This window comes from Plutella xylostella, chromosome 16 (genome assembly GCF_932276165.1).
Source record: "Plutella xylostella chromosome 16, ilPluXylo3.1, whole genome shotgun sequence".
NCBI classification, from domain to species: Eukaryota; Metazoa; Arthropoda; class Insecta; order Lepidoptera; family Plutellidae; genus Plutella; species Plutella xylostella.
The window spans coordinates 2,573,513-2,593,216 of NC_063996.1; the positions used below are offsets into that span (position 1 = coordinate 2,573,513).

General features: G+C 37.7%; 2 protein-coding genes across 5 annotated transcripts in view; one reads left to right on the forward strand and one right to left on the reverse strand.

Annotated features, from left to right (window-relative positions):
- LOC105387566 (protein I'm not dead yet) overlaps positions 1-19,704 on the reverse strand; it is a 43,963-nt gene that overhangs the window by 4,956 nt on the left and 19,303 nt on the right. The window contains exons 2-10 of one of the 4 annotated variants that reach the window (XM_048626603.1): positions 16,607-16,740; positions 15,085-15,208; positions 14,389-14,538; positions 12,576-12,691; positions 10,605-10,748; positions 2,447-2,506; positions 1,737-1,865; positions 1,223-1,357; positions 420-534 (exon numbers count right to left, since the gene is read on the reverse strand). In XM_048626603.1, the coding sequence (XP_048482560.1) occupies positions 420-534; positions 1,223-1,357; positions 1,737-1,865; positions 2,447-2,506; positions 10,605-10,748; positions 12,576-12,691; positions 14,389-14,538; positions 15,085-15,208; positions 16,607-16,659 (1,026 nt within the window). In that variant the 5' untranslated portion in view covers positions 16,660-16,740. Of the gene's footprint in view, positions 1-419; positions 535-1,222; positions 1,358-1,736; positions 1,866-2,446; positions 2,507-10,604; positions 10,749-12,575; positions 12,692-13,254; positions 13,411-13,727; positions 13,896-14,388; positions 14,539-15,084; positions 15,233-16,606; positions 16,741-19,704 lie in introns of those variants that run through there. The other 3 variants (XM_048626602.1, XM_048626605.1, XM_048626604.1) reach the window with 3 other exon arrangements.
- The window catches only part of LOC105394133 (GPI transamidase component PIG-S), a 60,869-nt gene continuing 58,409 nt past the window's right edge, over positions 17,245-19,704 (forward strand). Inside the window, exon 1 of the mRNA XM_048626606.1 lies at positions 17,245-17,394. Within this exon, the coding sequence (XP_048482563.1) occupies positions 17,373-17,394 (22 nt within the window). The 5' untranslated portion in view covers positions 17,245-17,372. The remainder of the gene's footprint in view (positions 17,395-19,704) is intronic.

Here is a 19,704-nt window from a genome sequence, read left to right on the forward strand (position 1 = left end):
CACATTTAAACTCAGTTATACGTTAAAAAAAGAAGTTCTTAGAATAAATTGTACAAAACGGTTCAATATCTAAAACGTCCTATCACTTTTCTATGAAAAAGGGAGCAATGGGTCGTGATGATGATGATGAACCTTAGTTACAGCCTAACTATATCATCACGACCCATTACATCCCCACTGCTGGGGCACGGGTCTCCCTCCAATGAAAGAAGGGTTTTTAGGTCTAGTCCACCACGCTGGACTAGTGCGAGTTGGTGGACCGTAAATAACTGATTCAAAATCATAACTTTTATTCAATACGTTTTCTTAATAGCGTACTTTCGCACTGCTGTGCAAAGGCCTCTCCTTTTTTTCTTCCACACCCTTCTAATCCACTTCTATCAACCAGAAAATCTAGTTATTCAATAATGGGAGGTCACCTTCTCATGGAACGTGGCAGGGCCGAGGTTCCTGTACTGCTCCTTGATGACCTTCAGAGTTGTCTCCGAGCCAGACGATGCCAGCTCCACGCGTTTCGCCGCCTCGCTGTTGGGCCTGGAAGGCATAATCATAGTGATTTAAATAACAACTTTGTTTGCACCAAACACAAAATTACAAAATAAAAATTAGCGGCCTTAATCACGCACAGAGTTTTTCAGTATTTTAAGTTAAAAGGGGATTCCTTGAGCTCCTCATTAGACCTTCTGTTTCTTCGGCATTTTGACTTCCTCAGCTTACTTTTTAACAGCCTGTATATTATCTAAGCACCAGGAGTGCTAGCACGGGGCGCAAGACACGCAAAAGTTTTACCCCGCTCACTCACACCGCGCGGCTTCGAGAGCGCGACGGAGGACTTTTGTCACGTCTTGCACCCCATGCTAAGCTAGCAGCACAGCCCTTACCGGAATAATCCCATGAAGGTAATCTGCAGCGCGAGCGCTGTACGCCATGAACCAGAAGAAGTTCACGGAGTCCTTCAGTATTGTGGGCTATAGGGGGTAATTCAGCTCCTCATCCTGAACACCTTTTGTTTCTTCAATATTTCGCTTCCTCGGCTTATTAGGAAACATTTTTGATACCCGGAAAGGCTAGCACGGGGCGCATTTAAGACGTGACAAAAGTTTTTCATCGCGCTTACTCATTTCGCAGCCTCAAGAGCGAGCTCGACGGAGAACTTTTGTCACGTCTTCAATTCCTTCCGTGCTAGCCCTTCTAGAGTGCTAGCACGGGGCGTAAGACTTACCGGAACAGTCCCATGAAGGTAATCTGCAGCGCGACCCACACCAGCAGCTGCGTCAGCAGCATGGGCGGCGCGCTGTACGCCATGAACCAGAAGAAGTTCACCGAGTCCTTGAGCTCCTTGTTGTCTTTGAATTCACTGGAATGGAGGAATGGGGGGTTAGAGTGGAATGATTGAGTGTTCTAATTATAGATGGCGATAGTAAAAGTTTCAAGGATAATAATAATATGGACATCTGACACGGCCATCCGACCCTAGTAGCTACACAGTAGCGCTGGCCTCAAAATCTCATATATCTGTCATAATTAATTTGAACTGGGGCCAGCGTGTCAGGATTTGCGGCCGAATCATTGATTTCAAAACTTAAGTCTTTACTTGCATGTAGTTTACAAGCAGTTAAAAACAGACGTAATCGCATCGCCTCGGGACAAGCTCGGGTGAAAGGAGATACGGTGACGATCTGTTTACGTTACGTTTATGTGTGCTGTGACCTTTAATTTTCCGTAAACTTCCATACCTGTCGAAGATCCCCTTGAAGGCGGAGTTGGTGGCGGTGCCCACCAGAGTCCCGCACCCGCCGAGAGTCGATGCGTATGCGATAGAAAGGAAGTAGCAGATCGTGATGTCGCTGGGCATCGGCACTGATCTGAAGTGTAGAAAGTGATATGTAAGTAAGTATAAATAATAATATAAAAATTTATTAAGTACATTTATGAAATTAATTAATTAATCCGACAGAGAACTAAAGTCACCGACATAGCTCACCGAGTTAGTAAGCTTAAGTGGCAGTGGGCTGGTCACATCTGTCGAAGAACCGATGACCGATGGGGTAAACGTGTTCTGGAGTGGAGGCCGCGACTAGGCAAACGTAGTGTGGGACGCCCTCCGGCTAGATGGGGTGACGACTTGCGAAAGGTGGCTGGTTATGATTGGATGCGGAAAGCTAAAGATCGCATCCAGTGGCGTGCTTTGGGAGAGGCCTACGTCCAGCAGTGGACTGCTAACCTTAAGTAGAAAAAGTATAGCCAGTTGGTATCATCATCGAGCTGATCTGATCTGAATTATTGTATATCATATTTTATTGTAGGGTGAGATATTTGGCTAGTTTTACTTTGTCAAGTCACCACGCGGTGGCGCTGTTGTTTATTCTCTATTGGCCGGATGGTGCAACGCATAGAGTAGAATGGGTTAGAATCACGACAGAATAAAGGCAAAATAGGTACTAACTCATTATCCCCCTTTCCCTTGGTCTCCTTGCCTTCTTTACCGTTCTCAACCGCCTTGGGCCTGTAATAAACAAAATCATGATTATTTACATATTTCAATTAGGATCGTAAAAGGCCCTAAATTTGATATAACCATCGACTAGTCAACTTCAGTGAACTGCACTGTACCTGTAGCCGTGGACTGGTCAACTTCAGTTAAGTATGCTGTACCTCTTTACATTGACTGGTCAACATCAGTGTACGGTGTGAACCTTACTGTACTTCTTGACATTGACTGGTCAACATCAGTGTACGGTGTGAACCTTACTGTACTTCTTGACATTGACTAGTAAATTTCAGTGAACCTCACTGTACCGTCTGTCTGTACCTATTGACATAGACTATTTAACTTCAGTGAATTGTGCTATTTTTGTTGTTGTTGATTGGTTGTCTCGCAGTGTACCTGTCGACATAGACGTGGCCGAGCCCCCGCTCCTGCAGCACGTGCAGGATGGCCTCCACGATGGGCACCATCATGGTGGTGGCCGCCGCGTTCGACACCCACATCGAGATGAACCGAGTCACGAAGGTGAGCCCGGAGTTTAGTCAATCGCATTGAAGTAGGTTAGGTTTAGGGAAACAACCGTTCAATTCAGTTCATCGTTTATTACTGACTCACTCATACAGATACAGCGTAATAGAGAGTAACATATCAGATTATAATATAGGTAGTATAAAGATACACTTCACCTCCGGGGGTGATTAAAAAAAAAAAAAAGAATTTATAACAATTTTTTTTTTTTTTTTTTTAAACATAGTTGGTTAAACATTGGTTACTATATGGTTAAACATTGGTTAATATAATATGTATTCACGCATACATAGTTAAACATTGGTTAATATATTTATCTTATTCTATTGATTATAATATGGTTTGGTCCTATCTTTGTGAATAATATCTATTTTATCATCTTTAACAATTTTGACGTTACTACCTAAATCATCTATCACTACATATGGGCCTTTATATATAGGTTCTAACTTATTACCTACTTCGCTTTTAACTAAAATTTTATCATTTTCTTGGTATTTAATGGGATTAACATGTTTATCATAATTATACTTTCTCTGTTCTTTACTCATGAGTAGATTATTACGTGTGTCACCTAAAGCTACTTGTAATCTATATTTAATATCATTACAATAGTTATTGGGATTAAATATGGGTTCTATATATCCACTACTTATTCTACTTGGAATTGAACTTACTCTACCAAATACAAGTTTGAAAGGCTGATACTTGGTTTCTGTATGGACAGTGCTGTTATAACTGAAACACCAAAATGGTATCCAGTGGCTCCAAGTATCTTGATTTTCACTGCATTGTATTCTCAGAAATGATTTTAGGTGTTTATGATTATTTTCCAACGAACCTATCGATTGGTGGTGATAAGCAGTAGAACTTAACTTTTCTATTTCTAACAATTTGCACACTTCTTCCATGGTAGTCGAAATAAACTCCTTACCTCTGTCTGAAGCAATAATTCTCGGAATCCCGAACCTAAGGATAAAATTATTAACAAGCGCCTTGGCAACACTTACCGTATCCTTGTTCGCTAGTGGGTACGCTTCAATAAACTTGGATAGCTCGCATTGAATAGTGAGAATGTACTTATTGCCATCGTAATCCATAGGTAAGGGACCTACAATATCCATAAATATCTTCTCAAATGCATATGTAGCAGTGGAAGTTATACTCATCGGTTGTTTTGTGTATCTAGAGTGCTTCATCTTTTGGCACTTTGGACATTTTTTCACGTAATCTAAAACATCTTTATCTATCCCTGACCAGTAAAAATGTCTTTTAATATTATTTATCATTCTACGCGTACCAGCATGAGCACTGGTGGGTAGTAAATGAAAATCATTAAGGATGTGACATTTCACATCTTCATCAACTACTCTTTTTACTCCTCTTATCACAATTAATCGTGGTCCGTTCCACTCATTATCTTTATTTATTTCATCACATAATACTTTTATAAAATCTTTATTCATTTCATTTTTAACAATACATAATTCTTTAATTTTTAACTTTTCACAATATTCTCTTAATTTTTCCACAAATTCGGCTCGCGAGAAATGGGACTGGTAATTAAGATTTATATTTAAAATATTATTTTTTCTCTGCATTGAGAAACATTCAGTCTCATTTGATAGTTGTTTTAACTGTCTCAATTTATCTAGTTCTTTCCCTTCTATCATTAATAGTTCTATACTATTATTAGGTTTCCTCAATAATTCTACAACATCCGGTTGATCATTCTGAGGTTGAATAGGTTTGTTAGGAATAATCTGAATCTCACTATCTTTATTTTTATCCTCTAATTTTCTTGTTTGAGCTCTTGTTAACACCATAGCTACTTCTTGTGTTAAGTTTTTTAATTCGTCTACTGTAATACGTATTCTAGATAACGCGTCAGCTCCAACATTGTCTTTCCCCTTAATATATGTGATTTCGAAGTCATATTCTTCTAATGAAAGTCTAAACTTTAGTAACCTGCTAGAAGGATCTTTAATGCTGAACAAGTATATTAACGGTTTATGGTCTGTCTCAATGATGAAGCGTCTTCCATATAAGTATGGACGAAAATACTTTACCGCCCACACAATAGCTACTAACTCTTTCTGTATTGTTGGATAATTTCTTTCTGATTTGTTTAACGGTCTGCTAGCATATGCTACAGGTTTTTTATTTCCATTGCATAAAACTGCGCCTACCGCTGTCCCTGAAGCATCTGTCTGAAGGATAAAAGTATTGTTTTTTGAAAAATCTGGAAATTGCAAAATTGGAGTATTCATCATTGCTGTTCTTAAATAATCGAATGAATTTTGACATTCTTCGGTCCAATTGAATGGTTCATTTTTTCTACAAAGGTTATTTAATGGCAATGTGATTTGTGCAAAATTTATGATAAATTTACGATAGTAATTACAGAACGCTACAAAGCGCTTAACGTCATCAGGGTTTTGTGGAATTGGATAATTTTGTAATACAGACGTCTTTTCAGGATCAGGCTGTACACCCTCTGCTGAAACAACATGTCCTAGATATAAAAGCTGTTTTTTAAGAAATTCGCATTTTGTGGGGTTTAGTTTCAAGTTAACTTTTCTCAATCTTTCAAATACATCTACTAAATTTTTGTTATGAGTCTGTAGGTTTCTGCCAAAGACAATCAAATCGTCCAAGTAAATGAAACATTTCTCAAAATTAAGGCCGGACATCGCTACAGACATTACCCGGCTAAAAGCACTTGGGCTAACTTTAAGTCCCATGGGTAGACGTTTCATCTGGAACTGGCCAGTGCTAGTACAGAATGATGTATACTTCCTGCTTGAAGGTTCTAAACTAACCTGGTAATATCCAGAATACAAATCCAGATGGGAAAAATATATTGAACCGGAAAGTGAGTCTAAAATTTCAACAATACTTGGCAAGGGAAATTTATCATCTTGAATAATTTCGTTTAATTTTCGGTAATCAATTACTAACCTGCACTTGCCTGTTTCCTTTTTAGGTACCAATAGAATTGGACTAGACCATTCACTTTTTGTCTCTTCTATGATGTCATTTTCTAATAAATGTTTTACTTGATTATTCAGTTCTGATTTTAATGATTGAGGCAACCTGTATGGTTTTACGTAAACAGGACTTGAATTCGGTTTAAGAGTAATTGTTTGTTCGTAGATATTTGTAGTTGTCAGTTTGTCACCATCTAAATAAAATAAATCCGAATATTTTTTACATATAGTTTCTATGGATTGCTTTTCTTCTTCATTTAAATGTTCTAAGTTTAAAAGTTGCAATACTTTTCCCGCACGTATAGCTGTTGAAGTCGTTTGACCAAATTCAAAAACATCATAATTATTTAGCAAATGTATTTCCGGTTTAAACTTTGGTAACTTAACTTCCTTTTCGCTAACATTCAAAATTTTTATCGGTATTTTTCCATTTTTTACTGTAGCTAAACTTCCAGCCAAAAATAAATTTTCCGCTAATTCTTTTGTACAAATTACGACATCTACACCTGAATGCAAATCCGTTTCAATGTAGTGAATTGATTCACTCCTTGAGGGAATAATTAAATATTCCTTATTATACCAAGTAACATCCTGTAAAGGAATGTTACATATTTTCTCATTAAGATTTAATGTTAAATTGTCCGTACATAAATCAATGTTTGATTTGTATTTGGTTAAAAAATCTAAACCTATTATTCCATCCGTCTTTAAGGGTAAGTTGTTGAATACTTGGAATTTATGCTGAAACGGTACACCATTCTGCGAATAAAGTGTTAAATAAACATGTCCTATAGAAGAAATTTGACCACCTATGCCGTGAACCAACATATTTTCTCCATAAATGTTGACATTTCGTGGTACGGCAGCTTGTTTTATTACAGATATGGAAGCTCCAGTGTCTAATAACAGACGACATGACGCGTTGTTTAATGTTAATGTAACGTATTTAGTATTGTATTGCAGGACAATATCAACTTCTTAGTCACGAAAAAACTGAGTACAGTTCTCCCATATTAATAATGCGCATGCAAATCTTCGCAAACTGTCGTATTCCCGGAAACACCCGAATCAGTGCCTTAAACAAAGCACTTGCATTTTGATCCTTGTTCGAAAGAAATAGTAGTCAATATCATGTGACACATAATCGAAAACAATTTGGGCGGTCGGTGGCTGTCACCGATCAGTCAAGGGTCTCAAGGTCAAGATCAATATTACTTTTGTGGAATTATAAAGAGCTGCAATTACACATCGTTCTTGTTATTTTTTTCAAATGTGAATTTAATTTCAACTTTAATTATTTTTTCGATGCCATATTATGAGGAACATTTAAGAATAAAATATGCGTCACATTGATAGACTTCACTTTGCCAATAAAGCCACACCCAAAAGACCAAGTTTGTAATTGTAATACTATTGTGAATGATCAGCGCTGTAAATACTTTTGAACTGAGATTTTAATGTAAACATTTTTATTAATGTGAAATAATCAGTGCTGTAAATACTTTTGAACTGAGATTTCAATTTTTTTATATAAACCTGTGTTTGAAATCCATTTCTCCTTATAATATAAACCTTGTGTTATTCAAACCTTCTTTCATCCATCTTTACATCAGCTTCAGTAAGACACTTGAAAAGTACCTACCTACTGTAACATTTTCGAAGTAAATTTTAATATTATGGAATATTATGAATTATCGAATCAAATTTCGTTACTGATAAATCAATTATCTCTTTTAGCACCAATTACATAATTCTACTAAAATTTCATGAAGAAAATGCACTTAACCACTCTAAATACATAATAGTTTTCTAACGCTCGGGAATACGACCGTTGCCGAACAATGACGAAGATTTCTATGTGCATTATCAATTTTGGGGAACTGTAGGTTGATTGTTATTTTCAGGTGACGGGGTCAATTCTGCATCGCAGTTTTCCTGAGCTGAGTAAACATTATGGTTTTGGTTTCTATACACTCTTGTAGAATAACCTCGATTATAACTTCCTCTGTTACCACGCCTATTATTGTACTGGGCGTCACGGTTGAAATATTCCTGTTGATCACCATAGTGGTGATAGCCTCCTCGCGAAAAATTGGCGTTTTGATAATTTCCCCGTCCATAGTTGTCATATGGTCTCCCTCGTTGGAACCTGTGGCTGAAATTACTATTTCTAGACCTACCTCCTCGATATTGACCTCTCGGTGAAGCTTCCACGGCGTTGGCCTCCGCTGATGTCGAAGCAGACGACACCTCCTCATCTTTGGCACCTTGTATCGCGTCTTTGAGAGAGCTGTAATTTCTAGAAGCAATAATGGTGCTTAATCGCGCATCACGAATACCTTCAGAAAATCTCTTAAGCGCAATTTTCTCACTAATTGGCTTTTACACTGAATATTTAGTAGAATCGCCCTCCGCTTGCGAAATTGTAAGTTCAGTCATTAATTTTTCAATATCGGTGCCAAATTGGTCAATAGTTTTCCAACCTTGAGAGATGTTCTGAAGTTTCGTTTGTATGGCTGTGAACGACTTCTTTGGAAGAAGATGTAATTTTAGATCTTTTATAAGATCAGTTACCGAATGATAATTATCAGATAAGCGTAATTTGGCATTCTCAGAAAGCCTACTTTTAAGTACGAATTTAATCAATAATGGTATATTTTTTTTCTTCGAGCATATCTGCATACATTTTTCAATAGCATCAATAATTCGTTTAGTATTTTTACCACTATCGTCCATAACAGGAATCAAGTCACACGCTGCTTTTAAATCAAACTCCATTTTTTTTGGATGATTCTTGCGAAGTAGTCGTAATCGGTGGCTTACTTAAAATAGTTATTTGTGAAAATAATTCTCTTATATTCTCATAAATCTGGACACACTTAGCAAACAATTTTTTTTCGTCTGTGGGAATATCATCAATTATTTTTTCACAAAATTGTAGGTACTATTTGTTTACTTTCCACTAATTTATTTTCAGTGGTTTTACAAGTATACCTAGCTTTGCCTTTCTTCACTAAATACTGTTTAATTATTAGCAATTCATTGTAATATTTTATTAATTGATCACTTTTATCAGGCATAATACTTGTAAATTATATTATTAATTAGCATTTCTTAATCGGGACACGTAAAAGCCATTGAGTTAATTAGATAATAAAATGTTACTTTAAATAATCATGCTTCAACTTAAGTTGGTTAAAGTTTTACTTTACTAGAATAGTACTCCAACTAAATTGTTTGGACGCCGTCTATAAGGCAGTGGAATGCAGCGCTATTCCTTTTACGTTACGAGATATCAAGTTCATAGTGGACAAGTAGCGATAATTAGAACACATAATAAGGTACTTACAGTCTTTTAAATTTACAATAAGCACATGAACATTTCCGATTTTTACTACCGTAATATGCTGACACTGTAATCAAGATACGCCACCGGTGCGTAACAAACACTTTTATTTTTCGCGGCACTATTTATTTAATCGAACTTCGATTTCACACACTGGAATGATTGCCGAAGTCGGGAGTCGGCTTCTCCTGCTGAAGTTGGCGTCTATAGAACGCTCTCCTTGTGGCGCCCTGCTCGAACTCCTCCTGGATCCACCTTCTATGACATTTCCGATACATACGGAATGCTACGTAGAGTAGACCGATGCCCATGAACGCGACGAGGACTGTCATGAGGACGCTGATGCTCGACAAGTGATACCGCAGTTCCGAGACAGAAGCAGTATTTCCACCTCCTGATGCGTTTTGCACAATCACGGTCTCTTCTTTAGATAGAGTCTTGCCCATCTTGTACTAAATAATTTTCTCGTACTATCACGAACACAGTTGCAGGCGCAATAACATCGAACCGAACTTTATACAGCTCCATATTAATATTTTTTAAATTCACTCCTTATTTGGAACAGTATGACGTGCATCACTGAGGCGGGCCTGGCTGGTCGCCATGAAGTAGGTTAGGTTTAGGGAAACAACCGTTCAATTCAGTTCATCGTTTATTACTGACTCACTCATACAGATACAGCGTAATAGAGAGTAACATATCAGATTATAATATAGGTAGTATAAAGATACACTTCAGCATGTATGTCAAATCTGACGTATTTTGTAAGCATCTGACATATTTTATAAGCATCTGACATATTTTGTATGCATCTGACATATGTTGTATGCATCTGACTTATTTTGTATGCATCAGACATATTTAGTATACATCTGACATATGTTGTAAGCATCTGACATATTTTGTATGCATCTGACATATATTTGACAGACGAGCGACGCTGCTTAAAGGTTGTTAATCACTAATGTATCTGAGGTGGTACGGTAACTGTGCTGATTTGGTTTACTGGTCAACTTCAGTGAACCGCACTGTACAATATAACATCGACTGGTCATCTCTAGTGAGTCGCACTGTACAATTTAACATCAACTGGCCCTGTAGCACAGGGCGCTGTTAAGACGTGACAAAAGTTCTCCGTCGCGCTCGCTCTTGAGGCTGCGCGATGTGAGTGAGTGCGATGCTAAACTCTTGTCACGTCTTAAATGCGCCCCGTGCTAGCCCTTCTGGTCATCTTGAGTGAGTCGCAGTGTACCTATCTTTATACACGTCGCCGAGCCCCTGCTCCTGCAGCACGTGCAGGATGGCCTCCACGATGGGCACCATCATGGTGGTGGCCGCCGCGTTCGACACCCACATCGAAATGAACATCGTCACGAAGGTGAGACCGAAGTTTAGTCTGGAATGGGGGGAGAAGGGGTTTAGTATGGTGTGAATGGTTTTGAGGATTGCATAGATCATTATTCTCCTAAAGCTGCGTACAGACCGGCCCAACGATGGATATTTATCATACATAATACAGGGCAGATTGCAGCAGCAACGAAGGTCAACGAATCCCGGTCGTTGGCTTTGTTTGGCCGGTCTGTACGCAGCTAAAGACAAAGAATTATCCGAACTGAGAGTAGTTTGTACAAAAATTAAGTTCATCAGAAAATTTAATATTTATATACAGTGCTCCAAAATTGATAATGCGCATAGAAATCTTTGACAGATCTGTTGTTTTCAATTATGTGGCACATGATATTGACTCCTATTTCTTTCGAACAAGGTGCAAAATGCAAATGTTTTTTTAAGGCTTTTACGATTTAATGATTCGGGTGTGAAGATCTGCATGTGCATTATTAATTTTGGACAAGTGTACGATGAATAAAAACATTTAACTTTGACTTTTGAATTTTTGACATATGATTGCATATGGGCTTTAGACTTTATAAGGGACTGCAGAGGACATACTGTTGGGACACTCGTTGGAAGAGGCCTAATCCATTAGTGTAAGCGATTATTGGCTAATAATGATGATGATGATAAGGATGATTGTTTCTCTACGATAAGCGTACACTACTGGATATAGGCCTCGTAAGTTCATAAAAATAAAATATACCACCGTGTTTTTAATGCGATGGGTAGGTAAATAACTCTCGAATCATACTAACATAGATGGCAGCACAGTAACTAATAACAAATTAACCCAAACCATTTATCGTCGCTGTAGAATGATAGCCTTATCCTTATCGGTATGTAAAAAAGCATTTAACAAAATTGGTTGTAAAATCTAATGAGAATCACGTATTTTATGGTACCGCGAAACCTTATCCCTTATTATTTACTAGCTGTTCCAGCGAGCTTCACTTCGCCTTAAAAAGTTTTCCCGTGGGAATTCCGGGATATTTATTATTTATCGTATGGCTTACATAAAATACAAATAAAATAAGGATTTATACATGTCACTAAAAACTACAATTATTTAAATATGCAGTAGCGCTGCTGGTGAGGTTGGTGAAGTCCGGGATAAAAAGTAGCCTATGTTTTTTCTCAGGATCTAGACCATATGTATACCAAATTTCATTGAAAACCGTTCAGTAGTTTTGGCGTGAAAGAGTATCAGACAGACAGACACAGTTACTTTCGCATTTATAATATTAAGTTAGGATAAGTTAGGATTTACTAGTGATGGCTTAGTGGCCATATATTAGGGAACCGGCCGGAAGCCATATCTTACCGATTTTTACAACCAATTTTTTAAATGCTTTTTAGACATAAGGTGCTGGGTTATTCCGAATGGTTTATGGGTGAGTTGGATACATGTTCGTATTTTGTCAATTCATGAGGACTGGTTGGGTCATTTTGATTCATGTAATGACGCTTTGTATACTTGAATATACTATATAAAACTTCGTTTAACAGACTTCTCTAAATATGTACTTACGGAATACGGGAATATTACTACTAAAGGCTGGCCAAGGGCGCTGCAATAGCTGAGTGGACGCCTTTTTGGCGGACAGCAAATTTATTAATTACTTCTTTATTATGGTGTATAATTAAGTATAAGCTGTCATTGTCAAATAAAGTTTTATCTTTCTTTCTTTCTTTACATATTAACACCCAAGACCTGAGTCTTTACACTAATATCTGCCCCAGAAAACCAGGACCATGATAACAAAAATATACAATATATAAGTACATACTATATTACACAATAGATGGCAGCACCAGTAACAAATTTTACCTCCGATGCGAGCAGCCGACCACCTGCACGGTCCACAGCGCGACCCGCTTCGGCAGCTTGGAGTGCTGCACCCCGGCCGCGATCATCAGCCCGCCCATGAACATCATGTTGGTCTCCTGCATGTGGAATAGAATAGAATATTACTTTTTTAGTGACCACAAATAGAAAAACATATAAGTAAGTAAGGAATACTTATAAACTAAAGTCCGTTTTTTAATCTCAGATACTAAATTGACAGATTCGGAACGGTTCATTAACAGTCGATTGTCCTGCCAATAGAACGATATGTCACTTAATCGCGGGACAATCGACTGTTGACTATATCCGTTCAGAATCTGTAAATTTTGTATCTGAGATTAGAAGTCTGACTTTAGGAGCAATGATCAATAGGCGGCCTTATCGCTAAGACGATCTCTTACAGGCAACCTTGATATAATAAATGATATCCTACTATTATTATAAAGGCGAAAGTTTGTGAGTGTGTTACTTCTTCACGTCAAAACGGCTGAACCGATTTTAATAAAATTTGTTATGGAGTTAACTGACAACCTGGATTAACACATAGACTACTTTTTTTCGTGGAATTTCCGCGGGAAAACTTCTTATGCAAAGCGAAGCTCGCAGGGATCCAGTATAATGATATGTATGAAATAATGTATGTAATGATATAGTAAATAACCTTCATATAAGACGCGCATGTCTTATCAGAGTCCAGGATGCCCATGGTCGGGAACAGCACGATGGGCAGCATGGAGGTGACGGGCAGCGGCAGCAGCTCGAGCACCCAGTAGGTCGCCATGATCAGGACTACGTTCATGCAGCGAAACGACATACATACATACACGCCTGGGAGACCAGAGGGGTAGGCAGAGACTATGGATCTCCACGCGCCACGACCCTGATTCCTAACATACTAATTTCGCTTCCTCCACATTCATAAGTCTCTTCATACACGCACGTCGGTTTCGGAAGTATGTAACTGTGTCTGTCTGTTACTCTTTGTATACAGATGGTCTAGCTAGAACCTGAGAAAGGACATAGCCTACCTTTTATCGCGGAATTCCTACAGGGAATTTTTTATAGACGCAGCGATGCTCGCGGGAACAGCTAGTAATAAATAATGATATATATGTATAATATACATATTATAACCTTCATATACGAAGCGCAGGTCTTATCAGAGTCCAGGATGCCCATAGTGGGGAACAGCACGATGGGCAGCATGGAGGTGACGGGCAGCGGCAGCAGCTCGAGCACCCAGTAGGTCGCCATGATCAGGACTACGTTCATGCAGCGAAATGACATACATACTGATACCCACGCCGCGCCTGTCTCCCAGGGTAGGCAGAGACTATGGATCTCCACGTGCCACGATTTTGACATACTTCTGTCGCTTCCTCCACATTCATATGTGTGTGTCTGTCTGTTAGGCCCGGGTCTCCTATTTACTCCGTAGGTCGCGTCAAGTGTCATCGCCGTAGGCCGCGTCACGATACTCACTACATCTACGCGCCAACGTCGGCGTGTGAGGGAGACCGCATCAGTACATTTCAATAGTGAGCATTGTGACGCGGCCTACGGCGTGACGCTGGACGCGCCGCTCGGCGTAAATAGGAGACCCAGGCCTTACTCTTTCACGCCAGAACTACTGGATGGATTTGAATGAAATTAGGAATACAGGTGGTCTAGACCCCGAGAAAGGACATAGGCTACTTTTTATCACGGAATTACAACGGGAAAACTTTTTATGCGAAGCGAATCGAAGCTCGCGGGATCTCCTAGTAATGATACAATGATATAAGTAATAATTAACCTTCATATACGAGGCGCAGGTCTTATCAGAGTCCAGGATGCCCATAGTCGGGAACAGCACGATGGGCAGCATGGAGGTGACGGGCAGCGGCAGCAGCTCCAGCACCCAGTACGTCGCCATGATCAGGACTACGTACATGCAGCGAAACGCCTGTGGAGTTTCGGTGATTATTTGTTTTGATGGTTGTTAAGAAACTGGTGGATTTCAAAAATGTGCGGTCCAGATTTCACGCAAACATAAGTCGTTAATTTGCACCTATGATGATAGTTTTCTTAAATTGCTTAGTTCTATTATTTAAATAAGATGGAATATTTATAGTAGTTATTACAGGGATTTATAATAATAGCATTTAAAAGTTATGCTGCATCATGAATTAATATTGAATGTGCGTGAATGCCGATAGCCTGCGTAACTCATAATGCTGCGTAGAACCAGTGTCAGTTACGTAGGTTATATCAATTAGGCTAGGCACGAGGCTTGAGAATCTAAATTAATATCTATTATGCATAGGTAGATATACCTAACTGTTGTTGTTATCTAATAATACTGCGGCAAATAACAAATTACTGACATGAGGCAATTTAAACTGAAAACACAATTTAAGTTTGAACTTTAAAAGGTAGTGTCTGTTACGCCGCGCAACGCCTCGCATTTAGCGCGTATCACGCCGCGCAACTTCTCACCCATCAAACTCACCTCTCCCTCGTACAATATAGGAATGGGCAGCAGAAGAAGCGGCGTCGCAACCACCAGACATGACTTCCAGTAAATAGACAGGAACAGCTGCACCCGCTGGCAGAGACTCGCGCTAGTCCTACTTCTGGAAAAGAAATACGTTGTGCCACTGCAAGAGAAAGAGACACACACATTATTGTCAACCTGTCTGTCACCCGGGCGCCGGTTAGTGCGGGATGCGGTAAGCTCACACTGGAAACAAAAAACAAGACGTCAATGCGTGGTTTGTTACTAAGATGACAGGGAAGAGAACATAGATGGCGCCACTCACGTTTGACCCTAAGCTGTCCTTTGATTGGTTGGATTTCTGCATTTCTTGGGTAAATTGATTTGCTGATTGACTAGCTAGGGTCAAGCGATGGTATTGCCAGTGTAATATAGTTTTCATCCCTGTTATTAATTAAAATGAGAAGAGTGATGATACAGGGTGTTTGTAAGTGCTATGTGCTGCGGGTGCCATATGCTTGCTCCAATCAACGTGAAGTACTTATTATTTTAAATTTAATTGGAGAAATATAGGCAGCACTTGCAATTACATACAATGTAGATAATATAAGAAAATATTGCATCCATAAGAAACAATATTTATGATTAACTAGTTATAGGATACTTGGTTTGAAACTTAAACATGCAGTGAATTTTAAAGGCTATTTTAAACCTACTTTTTATCAAAATGTTTTAGTGTAGAAAAAACTAATAAGTATAATATATTGTGTGAAAAAAATAGAATATGAAGTGTTTGACTATATGCAGCCAATTTCATGCTCTATAAAGTGCACATAACATAAAGTTTTGGTCACAATTTTGATATCAACTGAGTTATAAGTTTATCATAAATAATAAGATAGATTAAAACAACACAAGTTTGCAGAATGACATGCTAGTGGTGCCATGCAAGACAGTACAGTGCTTTATAAAAAATCTGCATTAATACCGGGTTGACAAAACTGGTTTAAAAATATGTGTATTTACTCTTATAGCAATCAAATCCCGAAGTATGTCTGGAAGGAAAACTGTGTAAGAATTTATAATTTATTAATAAAAGTACCAACTTATAAATTTTACTGTTTTCCAAAAGATTTCTCTGTAGTTATTGCATTGCATTTTAAACGAATGAATTTATTAGGAAGTAAGTAAAATAAAAAATAGGTAATAGGTATAAAAATATATTCAATACACAACACATTGAGATCAAAAATCATTTTTAATACCTTGATCATTCCTACTTTATAATCGCTGTGTCTATTGAAATGTAAAAGAGTTCGGTTTCTAGTAGGCACATAGAATTATTTGAACACAGTCATAACTTTTTCTTCTATAATCTTTATTGTAAAATTTCTTAGTTGAGTACCTAAGTGAGTTATGTAGTTATGTTGAGTTTAGGAGTTTCAAAATAAGGTTTTTAACTGCTTTTTATATAGATGGATAGGTATACCTACAATAAATAAAAAATATGGTTAGGGAAGTTTTCAAGTTCTCTTACCGATTGGCATCGTCGACAACCCCTTCGAGGGTGCTGATATTGTTGGAGGCCATTGTCACCGCTGAGCAGGCGCAGCAAGGCACAAAGCTTCAACTAACAACTTTCTACTTTTCACCCCAATCTACATTCCCGATCTGAAAAGATGCAAACAAAATAATCAATAAAATTCTGCAGTCAATCACTGACTATACGTGAAAATGTTCCAATGACGAATGGTAGAAAGAAGAACCGGCTTTGTTTTTAATATATTTTATAAATGAAACTTTCCTGAATATCAGTACTTTCAGAGACCGGCAATATTCAAAATTTCGTACATTCTCAAATATTTACATCGGTTTTCAGTAATATTTCTGCAGTTGGCAGTACTGGTCAATGACATTAAATTTTAGGTTCGTTCTAAAAATTCTGAATATTTTGACTAGGCTAATATTTAGACTATTTGAAAAGGCTAGGAAGAAGAAGAAGAATTCCGCTTATGTCTACTATATACGATCGTAACATAACTAACTACTCGCAGAATAATTACTTGGATAACTTCCTACAGTATGCTGAATGCTGATGTGAATAAAAATATAATCTACGAACGTAGTTTTACTGATGTCATCTGTCATGCCTTGCTTGCTGCCAACATTCCGAACGAAAATAATGAAATGTCAAAAGTGTAACCAAAACAAATCGTATTTTTAATGAATGGAAACAAATTTTCCCTTAATTATTGAATGAATTGGTGTTACTTCTCGTGAACAGGCTCATCAAAAGATTCGCCATGTCTCAGAAGGATAAAGAGGGTGAGTATCAGTACGATTTGTAATCTAAACTCTAAAGTAATCATTATAAAATACACTTTTAGGTTAAATTTATCTTTTATGAGTATTTCCTATGTTTTTATCTTTATTTCATGTAATTTGCCATAGTTGAATGCTATACGTGTTTATGGACCACCCACTAACCCTTAGAACTAAAATTTATAATAATTAGATTTATATATATAATTAAATTTATAAGAAAGAAACCCTTAAAGTTATTCCAACATTCTTCATTATCCTCTTATAAATTTAATATATTAACATAATTAGAATTATGTTTAGACAATACTTAAACTAAGACAGTTCTAATGTGACTGAGTAACTTGGCTAATCTAAATCACTTGGGTGCTAACTAACGCTAAGGGTGTTTAACTTGTTTCATTCTACAAAATCTATTGTGTCTCATGTGGATACATTAGTAAGTAGTGAGAATAAGTGTGCAAATCACGAAATATTGTTGATAATAATTCAATAGGTGGTTGACAGGAGTTTGTATATGCATTTAATTATTAGTTTCTATCATTACCAACAGCAGCTCTGATCAAAATATCGCCATCAACTAGAGTCAACAATATTCATGATTTTTAGGTATTCTCATCATTTATATTCAAAATTGTCTCTCTTAGCTTTTAGGGTTGCCTGGAAGAGATCACTTTTAGGGATAAGGCTGCCCTTATTATATTATAGATTTAAGTCTTAAATAATCATTTATTGCCAATATTACACACAGGGTTACAATTAAATTAGTAAGACATATTAGTTACGTTACAAGTTGGCTATTTCAATTTAAGGTGACATAAAAGGTGACAGCCATTGCCTATAATAGGAATAGACCTGTGCTATAGACACTGGCTTCCACTCCCCAGGAACTAGCAGCCATATATGACTTATTATAACAGAATTAGAATTCTATTTCAACTGTCAAGCAAACAATAACCTGCTCTTGAAGTTAAATCCAGTTTTGTGTGCAAACAGTGATATTGTGATCTTAAACCAACAAAAAGTAAAACCGGCCAAGTGCGAGTCGGGCTCGCGCACAAAGGGTTCCGTAGCAGCAAAATTACAGTTAAATCAACCTATCTCAAAAACTATAAGAGATACTTTGATCAAACCAAAAATCGTTGAAAGAGTTAATTAGCATGCATCACCTCTATTTTTTTTAGAATTTTATACCCCGTAGTTATAAAAATAGAGGGGGGGGGACATACTTTTTACGACTTTGAGAGCTGATATCTCAAAAACCGTTCACTTTAAGAAAAATGTTTTTTAGAAAACTTTATATCATTTTAAAAGACCTTTCCATTGATACCCCACACGGGTATGTACATCGAAAAAAAAAAATTCATCCCTCAGTTACATGTATGGGGGGCCCCACCCCCAATTCTTTTTTTTACTATTTAGTGTCATATTTTTGTAGCGGTTCATACAACACATATTCCCATCAAATTTCATCACTGTAGTACTTATAGTTTCCGAGTAAATCGGCTGTGACAGACGGACAGACGGACAGACGGACAGACGGACATGACGAAACTATAAGGGTTCCGTTGTTGCCATTTTGGCTACGGAACCCTAAAAAGTGTAGACAAATACTTTGGACATTTGTGAAAGTGTTATCTGCGTGTGATTTGCCGTATTTCAACCAAAATAGTGCAAACAAAATTCGCGATAGTCACTTGAAAGGCCTAATTTATTTTTCTACCCTCATTTATTTACCATTGTCAGGAGAGTGCGTTCAAAAATCAGCTGTCAAAATGACATGTCAATGTATTAGTGTTGCCATTGCATAAAATTACCTCCCATATGGTAGATTCTTTCTCGGAGGTGGCTGTCCAGGCCTCTGAGAAAGTCAAAGCTACTGGTGAAAACCCAAAAGATGCTGTAGGCAAACTGCTGAAAAGCTCGGGATCAGCCAAAATTAATCTCGATCCCCAGAATCAAAATAGTGAGGATGAAAATGACTGGCAAACAATCCCAATACTCCGTCAACATCAAAATAGGTACAAGAGGAAGAGACTAAGTACACCGTCACCAGAAAAGCAGGATCTACAATCTCACAATAGATACTCTGCACTCAATGTTGATGATGCTCCTCAAGTTGAAGTTACATCGAAAACGCTGAAGCCGCCACCAATTATGCTATATGGCATTAAAAATGTAACGAAACTGAAAGAAACCATTGAAGTGGTATTAGATAAAACGCAATACTCATTCAAGATTGTCACCAAAAATCAAATGAGAGTTTCTACTGAAAATATGGATGCATACAAAAAGGTAATGGCAGTGGTTCGT